Source organism: Solea senegalensis, linkage group LG14, assembly GCF_019176455.1.
Source record: "Solea senegalensis isolate Sse05_10M linkage group LG14, IFAPA_SoseM_1, whole genome shotgun sequence".
Taxonomy (NCBI): Eukaryota; Metazoa; Chordata; class Actinopteri; order Pleuronectiformes; family Soleidae; genus Solea; species Solea senegalensis.
In genome coordinates this window covers 15,669,384-15,683,512 of record NC_058034.1, presented here as the reverse complement: position 1 = coordinate 15,683,512, position 14,129 = coordinate 15,669,384, and the positions used below count along the sequence as shown (strand labels likewise).

The window sequence follows — 14,129 nt, the reverse complement described above, 5'->3', positions numbered from 1 at the left end:
GATCAAAAACAAAAACGCGAAACCTAGCTATCCTCTCTACTTCAAGGACAATAACACGAAGGAAGATAACTAGGAAATCATAGCAGAAAGATTTAATGAATTCTTTGTCAATGTGGGGACGAATCTGGTGAAGAAGATTCCTGACTCACTCCTTCACTGGGACCACTTTGATAAGGACAGAGGCAGAAACCCCAGCACAATGTTTCTCACCCCAGTGAAGGACAGAGAGATTAGACACCTGGTCAACAGATGCGTAGCAAAAACATCCACGGATGTTGATGACCTCGACATGAAGCTAAGTAATAGATGGAATCGTTTCACCTCTAGCATATATCTGCAACCTGTCATTTCAGACAGGGACATTTCCCACCAACATGAAAGTGGCAAAAGTAGTGCCATTGTTCAAGAAAGGGGACATACACAAATATACTAATTACAGACCAGTCTCAATACTACCACAACTGTCAAAACTATTTAACGATAGGCTAGACAACTTCATTAACAAACACAATCTGCTATACGATAGCCAATATGGATTCAAAAGAAACCACTCGGCGGCACTAGCTTAACTGTGGAAATCATTACTGATGCTGTTGACTAGAAATTACATTCAATAGGAATTTTCATAGACCAAAAAATAAAGCATCTGTTAATAGTATACACCATCCAAGTTAATAGTTAACCTGATGAATTGACCTCTATTGATTGGATCATTTTGTGACTTATGGGACGTTGAACAGGCCAGGCAACAAGTCGAGACTGTCACTGACGACGGAATAATATGGACACATGTACAGACATATATGGAGTCTGATTGACTGTCTAGAGCTAGACTGCATCTCTGAGTGCTCCCTGATGCTGAAACATGTTTTGTCAAAATGTCATAAGAAAAAGAAAAAATGATGAAATTATGTATTGTACAATGAATATATGTATTCTGTGGGTAATGGGGGCGGGACTAGATAAGCTTTTGCTTCTCCCGCTTTCCCTTTCGGTTATGTGTATTGTGTGAACTACACTAAGATGATGTGTGATGATGAGTGATCTAACTGACATGACCGAAATAAACTTATAAATAAAAAAATAAAAAAAAATTATTTGGTAGTAACAAGTAGCAAAGATAATTATAGGAAATGTTGTGGAGTAAAAGTACACACAAGTTTCACTGGATTCTCTGGTTTCCTCCCACAGTCCAAAAACATGTAGATTTGGGGATCAGACAAATTGGACATTCTAAATTGACCATAGGTGTGAAGGTATGTGGATGGTTGTCTCTATGTGTCCCTGTGATGGACTGGCGACCTGTCCAGGGTGTTATCACACACATGTGTAGGATAAAGTGGTAGAAGATGAATGAAAAAACTTCCGATATCGATAACCCTGAGGTATCCAACATGTCCTTAAATGAAAAATAGTTTCGCTTTCAGCATCGTGAGGGGACAAGAGCAGAACATTGCTGTATCTGTCTGTGCACATAATCCCTCTGCAGACAGTGTAGAACAATCTCTGCATCCATGGCTTATAGAAAACCAGATGGTGACCGTGCATATAGTCAGGCGTGAAAAGTTCCTAAGGGCACCAAAATAATATGTATCATCCCACTTATTGGGCACATTAAATGTTCAGCAATGCCACTTTTCCTTGTTTAGATTAAATTCCTTTATTGTCACTGTACAAGCACCATAAATTTGGTTAAACACAATAAACAAGTGCCTTCAGCAGATGCTCATTTTAAGTACAAGATAAATACGATATAACTCAAGTAAACACAATAACTATTCTATAAACTCTCAGGCGACACCGTAATCATATTTGCATTTATTTATTCTTTCAGTTCTTTCTATGTTGTGTTTTTAATGCCTGTGCAGGACAGTGAATCTACAGTGAAGTGTTTCGAAAGTGGTTTATCAATAAAGACAGCTGGATTCAAAATCGGTGGAGAACACGAAATGGTACGCGGCCACCGAGGCCATATGACGAGACGCAGCGAGAGAAGAAGAAGAAAGGAGGGGGTGGAATTATCGAGTACGTGCGTATCAGCACTACAAGCCCCTGTGTCCTGTTCTGATGAAACATTTCAGAACTGATGCAGCTCGGCACAACTCACACAAGATCTGCTGCTGCTGCCACTACACCTCGTTACTAATAAGATCCATTCACAAAAGAACAAATGGTTCGCATTGTGTGTGTGTGTAAACAAGGAGAGCGAGCAAGCACACACACACGCAGAGACACACACAGAGACACACAGTCTCACACACACACCCTCTGCCTCTTTGTGTGTCATAAAACTGGAAACATTTGCATTTACAATGCCCTAAACTTCAATGCCTCACACACAATAATGGACGACTGAAGACAGATGGATGCTCAAGAGACATAGGATGTCATTACACACAACACACACACATCAGAAGTAGGTCACTAAAGATAAGGGCATGATGTGCAGAAAAACATACTGTATGGTGTTAGGTGCAATCCTTTTTGTTTCATTTAAAAAATAAATATAAAATCAAAAAAATGATTTAACAACACAGAATAAGGCTAAACAACATTACACTCCTGTTTCATAGTTATTAAATACAATATATACAATTCAATTCACATATAGGCATTCAAATAAAGAATGTAACAGCACAATTTCTACAGTGTTGCATAGATTCATAAAGTTTGTATACAGGTGGCGGCAGAATGTAAACCCTGTATGAATCCCTGTAGCACTGAGCCTGGTATAATGTGGTGTAAAATGCTTGTACATACACTAAGTTCACGTACCTTTAAACTGCAATGAAGAGTACAGACTTTCCTCAACATGGATAAAAACACAATTTCTCATGTTTTTTAGTCTCATCTTTAAAAGATTTGAAAGTGTGTGTAGGAATGACCATGATACAGTGTAACCTTTATTAGAGAATTAACTTTCAATTTGCTATATTGCTTGATAATCAGACAATTTGTCCCTGGAATATTGTTTTTATATTGTGGGTTCTTAAAAGAGAAAACATTAAAATACCAAATTATTCATGCAATGCACGATAATTATGGATATGAGGGTGTGTGCGCATTGGCCCAGCATCAGCTCCCCCCACCATGGTAAGAGTATTGCACAACACTCTGTACATGTTTTGGAGCCTGATGTGGAGGCTGTTCCAACAAGAGTGCAGACACAGTCGCATGGTTGTGATAATGAAATCCAAGAACTCTGAAGATGTAAAACACACCTGCTAATTGTGAGATGCCACATGTGCGTACAGTATTTTCTGGGGATTGAAGACGGTTTTATATTTTGACAGAGGCACAGCACTGAGGCGCTAGATCTCATCTTATGTCATATCGCTGTTGTTTTGCATGCATCCCCCAGTGCAGTGCAGGGGTCTGCAAGCTATAGGATGTAAAAGAGACATTTTTGTCCAACAAATGAAGATAATAACGTATGTAAAAAGGTTTTTATACAGATATACTCTCTATATATACATATAAAAAAGAACGATGTTTGTTGCATTTCATGAAATTCAAGAACTACAAAAAGAAAACTGTGGACATTTCATTGCTGTTTATACCCAGCCTCTGATAAAGAGTAGAAAAATGAACCCACTTTGAAATAAATGAAGCAATATTTGGATTGTATGCAGTTCATGCTTGAGAACACCAGCCTGACATAAACAGGTATGTGGATCCAAAGATGAACAGGACTCCAAATGTTTACTTCTTCATGTCCACATGACTGCATTTAAGTGTCGCGAATGGCTTCACATATTTCACACACACGTTTGTCGAGGCTTTTTTAATATTGCATTTGATGTAGACATTGAATGCGACGCACAGAATATTAAAACACTTGTATTTATCGTCTCTATCTCTAAATGAGAGGCGTTCAATCAGCTCTAGAGCTGCAGGTTGCAAACCCCTGCCCTGGAAGAATATTTTGTCTTTCCTTTAATGTAAAGGTTTGTTATGCCACGTTGCACTTTGTTGACAATCTATATGCACTCTGCTCTATTATTAACATTACTGTAATTTGCTAATCCATAGTTCAGAGAATTGTTGAATGTACCATTCATATATTGTTTATCAAGGGTGTCTCAGTGAAAACCATGTAGGGTTTGTTTTCAGGAGTGTCTGTCTTGTGACTCTCCTCCCCCTCCTCCTTTCACCTCCTAAACCCTATGGTAGCAAACATTATGCAAGCCGTTGGCAGACACATCCAAGAGCACATGGTTTTAATGGGAAAACAAGAACACACGTCAAAGTGCAGGGGGGTGGGTCAGAGTCACTACAGGTCAAAAGTAAGAGTTGGCGGTGGGGGCATCATAAATAACTTCAGGTGCAGTTTCTGATTCAGTGAGAGGCCCCAACAGAGGAGAGGAGGTTTAGAATGAAATATGACAGAACAGAGAGGCGTGTCTGTCTTGTTTTTGTTGTTGACGTTCATGATGGCAGTTGCAGTTGTGATTCTAATCTTCTACGCTGTCCCGATGCTGTGGCATGTGTTGTTGTGTCCCATGAATCCTTGTCACTGCATACAGTAAACTGCACATTTTACACCATGTTCCACCATTTTTATTAGTGGCCTCAGCACTGGATTCACATAAAAAATGTTTTGTTTTGGGTCACTGTTCCAATTAATATTCTCTGTCTAAACACATTAAAATATATCTATTTCATTCAGTAGTGCAGGCAAATACAAGAATAATGTATAAAAAGCCTTGGGTTTGAATATTTTACACATTGAAAACATTACATGACTTAAACTGCAAGCTAATGGGAAAGTTGCACAATATATAAACTATACAAACAGTACAATAAGAATGATATGTGTATGTGCACATCATGTACCTGCAAGTAATATACACATACTCCAAATAAAACCATGAAAAGCCTGAAAAGATTAAGTGTGTTTGAAGTAGGCAGGAGTCTCAAACTGTACATGTCTCAAGTATGAAGGTTGCGCTGACCTAGAGGCTGATGAGTGACACTTTTCTAAGAAGGCTTCTCTGAATCATTCTGAGAAAATGTTCTCACTTGGGAACAACTCAGATGTGACCCCATGGGTGAAAAGAGTCCGTGTTTGAAAAGTATGAAAAGAGACAAAGAGACAGACATTCTCCAAATTCAATGGAATGAATCCAATATCCAGGACAATCTTTGAACATACACAAAGAAAAGAAATTACCAGGAATTTTGCCTCTGTTTTTGTTTTGTCCTAACTGGTGCTGGAAACTACTGTCCTCACTTTCCCCTTGTTCTGAACCGGTTATATAACCATGCAGAGGAAAGCACTTGGAACGAGTCACGTCTTTAATTTCTAAGAAAATCCTGTCAGGTTTGGCAGCACACCAGCACCTGCAGTCAGGTACATGTCAGAACGCAGGCCAGAGGGAGGTTTAATGGCTTTATGCAAATGCTTTTACTGTGTTGTTACTGTGGGTTTAACAATATAGACCTACCTATAGACAATATAGATATATCACCTTCTCTCCCCAGTGGCTGTGGCACTGTGTGAGGCAAACCACATAACCGTTGAGGGTGTGTGCTCAATCCAACGTCAGCTGAGTCACATCATGTCCCAAACCCTTTCACTACATGCAAACAATCACACTGTGCCATCACAACAACAGACAGACAGACACCGCTGTGTAAACCCTGACAGAGTTGGACAAGTTTCTCTTCCCCCCCCCCTCAGTCTTGCCTTGGCTCAGTCCTCCTTAAAAACTCCCTGATACATTCCATAGCAGAGAAACACAGAGCAGAGGGGAGGGCCATCTCACACGTAACAAGCATACAGTTTATGCTGCCAGTGTTTAGAGGAAATGACTCCACTGACAAAGAGGAGGGACGGTCCTGCTCAAAGGATCAGGTTTCAGCAGGCAGTGAAGTCATTTCCGTGGTTGATGTTGTTGGAACACATAGTTACATCATGTTATTCTTTTTTTTTTGGTTATTATGCCTATAAACATCCAGTTCAAATGTGGTCTGACAGGCCAAACCTGCAGCTTGTGGTCTAAGCACATTTAAGTACAACTACTGTAATAAAGTACAGCTTTGATGTACTGAACATTCCTACTCTTCTTTAGCTCATGGATGGAAAATGTCAATCTCGACTAGATTTTTTTAATGACAGTTACATGTTTTAAGAAGAGAAAAAAGAGCATTTTTTGGATTGTTTATTAAAGGCTCACTACCATATTTCAAATGTCTATTTTACTATGATGACTTTCACCACTAAACTTATGAACTTAAACTCAATTGAAAAGAGAAATTTACAGACTTTTTACTTTACACTGGTGTATGTAATAAAGTGGCCAGTGAGTGTACATTTTACTGTAAGTCTAAATTAAAAGTACCTAATAAAATATCCCCTTACAGTCAATGTAAGGCACTTTCAGTTTTCTGACCGACACCCCTAAGTGGGCTGCTAATGTTGCCCAGGCTTAATGTATATATATATGTAATAGTTTATGTACAAGATCACTGTATATAATCCAAACCACTATGATGTCTGCCTCGAAAATCCCACCAACAATGTTGTTCTCAGGCCCTGTTAACGCAAAACAAAAGCTCTCTCTGTATTCATTACAGCACAGTGTGGCCTGATTTTTATATAACCTGCTTAGTGGAATCATTAACCCGAATCGGGCACTCACTTCCCCTCTTTATGACTATAACTGGGACATTGGACTGATTTCATAAGGGCAAAAACAAGAACTGTGGGATTAGAGGGTGTTCCCGATACAGACTTTGGAGTCTTGACGCCACCCAGTGGTTGTTTTTTTGTAGAAGGTCATTAGATCATGTGCCGCCTTGTCACCGGCGTTTTGTCACGTGAGCTCTGAATCTCGTGCAACCTTCAACTGCCAAGAGTATCTGCAACAAACACCTGCAGGTCTGACACATGAGAAACCTGCCCGGTGGCTCAAGGCCCAAAGTGTAGTATGACTAAGACTTGATAACGTTTGCACCACTTTATCACTCAGCCCCAATTACGGGAGATTATGTAAAACGTATAGTATATATATGTATAAATATATATATGTACACATACACCTCACATAATCTTAAATTATTGAGTACTGCTGCAAACATTTCAATCCTTCAAATATTAACAGAATCAAAAGATGCAGATTTAAATATAAAAACCAAACATACAAATTCATCAACAATAATTATTGGGCAATTTAATTTAAGTATTTTTAAATTGAACAAATATGGACTCTGCTGTTGTGGACACTAGAAAAAAATTCTAAGGGAAACATTGTATTGAGTGTAAAAATGATTAATCTTTTGCCTGAAAATGACTAACTTATTTAAGTAGTAAAACAGTAAATAGTCAAAATGAATAAACTGTAAATATCTTTAGTACCCATGGAAAAAAAAGTATAAATTTATCCCATTACTCTCAGATTCAGCAAAGTAAATCATATAGTGATCAATGAATTCAAATTATAACAGAGTAGAGAGTTATTTTAATGTAGCAACACAGAGATTTTTTTAGAGATTTACAGAAAGAACTCGTACTATTTTAGATCAGATTTTTGAAAACAGGAGGAAAGACGATTGAAGATTGCTGGAATGATTTGAGATTCAAACAAAATAGAAAAAACAAAACAAACATCAACACAAAACATACTCCTCTCTTAATACTGTGCTCTGATAAAATGTCTGAAAAACCTTTTTGAAAGCAACACCTCACATGACGAAGTTTCTTGTTTAAAAACCTACAGTATGCGGCTAAAATAGATTACAGTACTTAAATACAAAAATAGACTCTTCTGAATGTTTGTTCTGTGCTGCAGTCTTCCGGACGGACGGATGTGTGGTATGTGTCCTTAGGTCCCGCGCACTGTGCTCCTTCAGTGGCACATCTGAGAGGTCATCTCTTTCTGTAACAGACACACAAACACAAACACAAGAGTGAGCTGCAGCAATGAAGGAAACACTTGTTCTCAGTCTGGACCGGATGATGTCTTCTGAAATGGGATGTGATCACGCGCACAGAGGAACACTGTGATGAACGATGACACTGGCTGCGTAGCAACAGTCGAACACAACCTGAAGCATGTACTGTATTAAAATCTAGTTAGTAGTCTTTTTTTTCCACTCGTGGAGTTTGTTGGGACGGTGCTATTGCAAACGGCCACGAGATCAGAGGACGTCAGAACATCTGCTCATGTATCGCCGGGCTTATGTTCACACTGACCTACTTCAGAGCATACAGTCTCTAAGCGAGTGCAAAGAACTCATTAACATGAATTAATCAGCACACACTCAACAATACACTCAATAACAGTGTAGCTCCATTTCATTAGACTGTGATATTAATCCGGTCATAAAATCTAAAATAAAAAGAAAAGTTGAGGGCACTAACACAATTGTATGACTCAAATGTCTCTCGTTTACATTAATGTTTTCAATAATAGCCAGGCACACTCGTTTTATTGTGAAATGGCTTAAATACATATATATATATATATATATATATATACACACACACACACACATATATATATATATATATATATATATATATATATATATATATATATATATATACACACATATATACACACACACACACACACACACATATACATATATATATATACATACATATTTAAGCCATTTCACAATAACATGATGAATAAATATACATACATATCACAACATATTTATGACACACAATGTGATTCATGTTTACGTGTCCTCTCGCTCTCTCTCCGTGACTCACCAGAGGTTCCAGCTCTTTGTGGTCTGTCAGGTTGAACTCGGTGACAAAGTAATAGAAATGCTTGTAGCAAGTATTGACATGAGCCTCGGCCCCCATCTGTCTCACGCGGTCAAAGTGGTGGATGTAGACGTGGACGAACACGCGGAACAGACGAGACAAAATCTTCTTAGCCACCTGCATGAAGGTCTTAGGGAAGGGAGTACCTGTGGGTCAAACAGATGGAAACACAGGAGGTCAATCCAGGATGACCTTTTACTCTCTGCCCCACAGAGAGCCTCATTACAAATTTGCCCCAATCAAGTGATTCAATTATAACTTGTTTAACAATGACTAATTCAATGATATTTCAGGAATTTGGTCCAGAGGACAGCGGGGACTCCAGAGGTCGTTTCTATTCATAGCCTACTGTATGTTACGTGACCTATTTTTTTTTTTTTTTAAATCTACTGCTCAGATGTTTCCATAGTTAAGTCAGACGTCGAGCCAGTGAACATACAGTCGTCCACACATGCACAACACTACAGAGTGAGGTAACAGACCAGCGAGGTTGCCACAGCAAGAGAAAGATAAAACAGCAATTTACAGTCTGTACTATGTGAAGGTAATCTAACAAATGTGGCCTCGCACATTTCATCTCAAAATGTTTCATCGTCTTATCCACTTGCTGTTTTTGATGCATTCCAGCATTATGGGAGGTTTTGTGACTAATGCTGAAAGGACAGAGGGATTACTCATTAAGGTCACTCATTAAGAGAAAATACAGACTCGAGCACCGTGTGTTGTGATACCACAATCATTTTTTTAGAATCCTCAAAAGTGAAAGGTTCTGATGTTCTGATGTACTTTCAAGTCAGAGAGGAAAAAAAAAAACAATATACTGTAAAACACACGCCTTAAGGTGACACTTTGAGTTCCCGTGATATGGGATGGGCACTTTGTTTGTGTCTCTTCAGTGACCAGATAATGACTTTAAATTGCTTTATTTATAATTAATGCCACAGCAGCGTACAGCCCTCCTAATTATGTGTGTAGACATTGCATGTGAAATGGGCGGTGGCTTCTTTGCACACAAGGTGCGTGCATGTTCCCTATCTGACTTTGCACAATGGTTGAACCTAAACTTTACACTTCTGCTGAACTGAGAAACTCTCAAAACCCCAAAAGGGTTGTGATTTTATTCACAAGGTGTGTTCACACAAACACACACACAACACCTGTGCCTATAGTATATGTCAGCACTTACCAACATTGGTAGGGAAGATGTTCTCGTTGTTGATCTGTACCTCAATCCAGTCCATGAGCAGACTCATGTATTTGGGGGCCGACAGCGGAGTCGGCCTCTTGTACTTGTGCTCATCCTGCCAGCGGTATTCATACTTGGGCCCGCCAGACATGACGGGGCAGGTCTGATCGGTGCACGAGTCGCTGATGGTGCCATAGATGAGGTTGATCCGGTTGAAGAAGTCGACGACGTGGACGGCCACCCAGTCGTTGAGGTCTTCGCCGTGGGGCAGCTGCACCGCCTGCTTCAGGTCCAGTCCTGCGTTGAGAGATGCCTGGGCCTTCTTGTGCAGCTCGAAGCGCTGCGTCCCGGGGTCAAATTTACGCTTGGGGCGGAATGTCCTGTCTTTGTTGAAGACTTGTTTCAGGGCCATGGACATGGTTGTATGTGACAGCGGCAGCGGCTGGTGATTTGTTTGAACGCTTCAAGGTGAATTATTTACTATTCAAATGGAAGCAGTCAGAAGGTTTAGCGTAAACAACCAGAGCAGAGCTTTGTTATGAGCCGCGTTTTGACGTTTGCCTCAGCTCGATCTGTGATCCTGTGTATGATAAAAACAGAGGAGAGAAAGAGAGCCTTTGGTCAGTAAATGCACATTTTCACATTTTTAACACTAACCCTTACAGAAGAAGTCTGGGACTGAAAGTAATGTTCATTGTTCATAAGGTTTCTGATCATGTTTATAGATAAATTAATACATTCAGCATTTAAACATCAATTAACTGACTAATGATTTAGATGAAAATCTCTCATTAAACATCATTTTGTTGAAAAATCACTCCGCAATAACCACTTATCATTTTAAATCAGTTAGTATTTTCTGCTTTTCTCTTTTACAAAGTTACAAAATGAATATTTATGTTCACATGTGGTCCAGAAAATTAAATTAGAAAAGTGAATTGGTTATTCAGAAAAATCTTCAGTAGTTAAAAGAAAATACTCATTACATGCAGCAACAATAGCATTTATTTCTTGTGCGGGTCTGAACTTGCATGCAGCGATGAATGCGGTAAAGTCTAAGCCCCTTATCCACCTCCCAAAGCTGATAGAAATCTTGCATTCACAGAGTTTATCTTATAGTGTTGCGTAACATATTGAGGTCAAAATCGGAGTAAACACGTGCGCAATTAAATTGTTTGAGGTCAACTGACAATCAGAAAGATGCCGTTTAACTGTAGGGACAGGACAATATATGATATTGTCGCACATTGTGACAAAAAGCACAATAAATTATTTGTGGTTAATGACCATGATCAGGTTAATCATGAATGAAGAAAATTATTAACATTTCACGTGATTGACTTGCCAGCATACTGCAACACACAGTCCTAGTGATTCATTTGATTTATGACAACACATGATTTTTGGTAATGTTGCATACATTGTAACACGTTTTGTACATTATACTCAAACAACAATTATTTTCATAATTCATCTGCAGATTAACAATTATTTGTTTGGTCCACAGAATGTCATTGTTATAAAGTTTTTTAAGTCATTTAAGAAGCTGAAATATCAGGCTGCTTGTTTTAATTATTAAAACAACAACAACACTGAAAGAGATTAATTAATTATCATATGGGTTGATCAATAAGATCCATAACAGTTTCAGTTGCAGTTTCTGGTAACAAAAGTAACATTTGTAAAGTTAGCAATGTGTTTTATTCACATTACAACACATATTTTAACATTAATTCATCTGTTTACTCTGTATCCATTGGTTTTCAGAAAATGTGTGCAAAATGCTCCACCCGTTTCTTCTTGAGAAAAACCATATATAAAAAGGCGCAGTGTGTAACATTTATGATATTTCTTTTGGCCAAAATTGAATCAACTACCCACAAGAATGTTTACACAAGTGTATAATAGCTTTAAAAATAAAAAACGGTTTGATGTTTCCTTATCCTAAAATAAGCACTTTATGTGTAGGGCTGCCATCTTGTGCGGCCATGTTTCTACAGTTTGAATAGTTTGAATGGACAAAGAGTTGAGCGTACTACGCAAACACTGTGAAGCCACTGTAATTTGTTCCATTAGATGTCACCAAGACGCTTTTCCACAATACAGTTCTAGCATGACTCGGCTCGACCCGGCTGAGCTCTACTCGTTACTACCAATTAGTTCAGTACTGCATGACGAGAGCACAGACTCCATCTGACACAGTCACTGAACTACAATATGGCACAACACCAGGTTGTAATTTGGCTCACGAACGCAGACTCCTCTTTTAAATATTGAGATTTTAGAAATGTCCTTAAATGTTGGAGATAAACGCATATTTTCAGGATTTTAATTGTCATTTATCTGATCTACACTTTGGCATTGATCAGTTTGATTCTCCGATGTCACATTTTAGTATTGGCTCAGCTCGCTTGGAGCCTTGCCACAGCCTCGCCACAGCAGGCACTAAAAAGCAGAACCAGGTTGCAGCTACCATCCTAAATGTAAAAGCAAGAACTGTATAGTGCAGGCTTGTCCAAAGTCTGGCCCGTGGGCCAATCACAGCCCTCTGTCAGATTTTGTACGGTCCACAGTTTCGGTTTATATAATGTATTATTCATGGCCGAGACAGAGTAGGACAGAAAATCGGTTATTATGTTATCTGACTCCATATGTGAAAGAAAGGCAGAATTCTGAACGAAATTCAAATTGTTATAAAACAGTGCCTTTGAAGGTACCTTTTACTATACTAAAAAAAAAAAAAGGTCTGAAGGGACCATTGGCCTCCAGCAATCTTGGCCATTGTTAAAAATTATTTGGACACCCCTGGTATAATGGAAAAGCACCATCATCTTTTTGCCCATTTTTTTCACACAGTTATAACAATAATATCATGAAGTATTTTAATATGTTCAAGTTATCGCGTGTCTATTGCATAAAATATTATGGTCATGTGAAAATGAATGGATTCAGCATGAATAAAGAATTTGAGAGAAAATATGTGCAAATCTAATGGTTTGAGGTCAATTGTTGAAACTGTAAAACACTGGAACAATATTACATGGTTGTCTGACAAGGCAGGGTTTTAAACGGGACCTGGATTCCTCCTCTTCCTCCTCCAGCTGCCTCGTCATCAGCTCAGGTAAACGACAAGTCTGAGCAGAGGCAGCACGAACATGAAGCACCAGTCATTTCCTATTTCAGACAATAAATCCGCCGTGAGACCAACACTCTGCGTAATGACAATATAAGCAAGTACACAACAAAACCGTGTGTTTCCACAATACAAACACACTTTATTCACACTTGAGTCGTTTTCAGTCGCATTTTCAGCTATGAGAGTTCAAGAGATTAACACGGCGGGGCACATGACGACTGTACCAAGTTTATGCGTGACGTTACAGTGACTAGCTAACACGGGCGGACTTGTTGCTTCCTAAAACACCTCAAAAACACCAACAGGACGCGACAAATCCACTCGCTTCGGTGCTCATTCGCGCCACAGGTGAAATAAAACCGTGTGAACACTGTAATTGAAGCAGGCGGGCGATCGAACGGTGATGAAACGGAACAGTTGAAAGCCACTTTACCCCCAACTTACTTGTTCCGCCTTCCTGTTCCGTTAGTTTCCCTCGATGTTTTATCGACAGTTGTCTGGTCGCGGATCAACAGCTTTGCGTCGGCAACACACACACTCTACATTATGGACACATGGTGCGATTCATGTTGTAGAATTTTGGATAAACCCGATAAATATGCCACTTTAATAAAGAAACTAACCACTGACTCCTCCCTACGCAACGAAAAATATACCAGAGTCAAGTTAGAAGAAGTAACGCTAGCTTCCGGTGGGGAATTTCAAAATAATACAAACGTTTACAGATATTCCGCCATGTGCAGAGTATTTTCAGACGGGGGGAGCAGTCGTTTTAATTAGTTGCACAGTTTTCCTACGAAAGAAAATAAAAACGCTTTCACAGCATAGGCAAAGCTATTGTTCTGGGAGTTATTTGGGAACTTGAGCAAACCTCAACTGCTAACAACTGGGCTAATGCTAGAATTAGTTTTATTTGCACACACCAATTAGAGATAATGCACCTGATGCATTTAACCCATCCTTAGACACACCAGTAGTGAACACACACATAATCCAGGCACAGGAGCAGTGGGGGGGTTGAGTAC

General features: G+C 39.1%; 1 protein-coding gene across 1 annotated transcript; it reads right to left on the bottom strand.

Annotated features, from left to right (window-relative positions):
* Window positions 1–7,153: 7,153 nt before the first annotated feature.
* mob3a (MOB kinase activator 3A) lies at window positions 7,154–13,774 on the bottom strand. Its single transcript, XM_044044829.1, has 4 exons — window positions 13,549–13,774; window positions 9,969–10,548; window positions 8,726–8,928; window positions 7,154–7,880 (listed from the first exon to the last, which is right to left on the bottom strand). The coding sequence occupies exons 2-4, from the start codon at window positions 10,384–10,386 to the stop codon at window positions 7,851–7,853; spliced, it is 651 nt and encodes a 216-aa protein (XP_043900764.1). The 5' UTR covers window positions 10,387–10,548; window positions 13,549–13,774; the 3' UTR covers window positions 7,154–7,850.
* Between the last annotated feature and the right edge of the window lie 355 nt (window positions 13,775–14,129).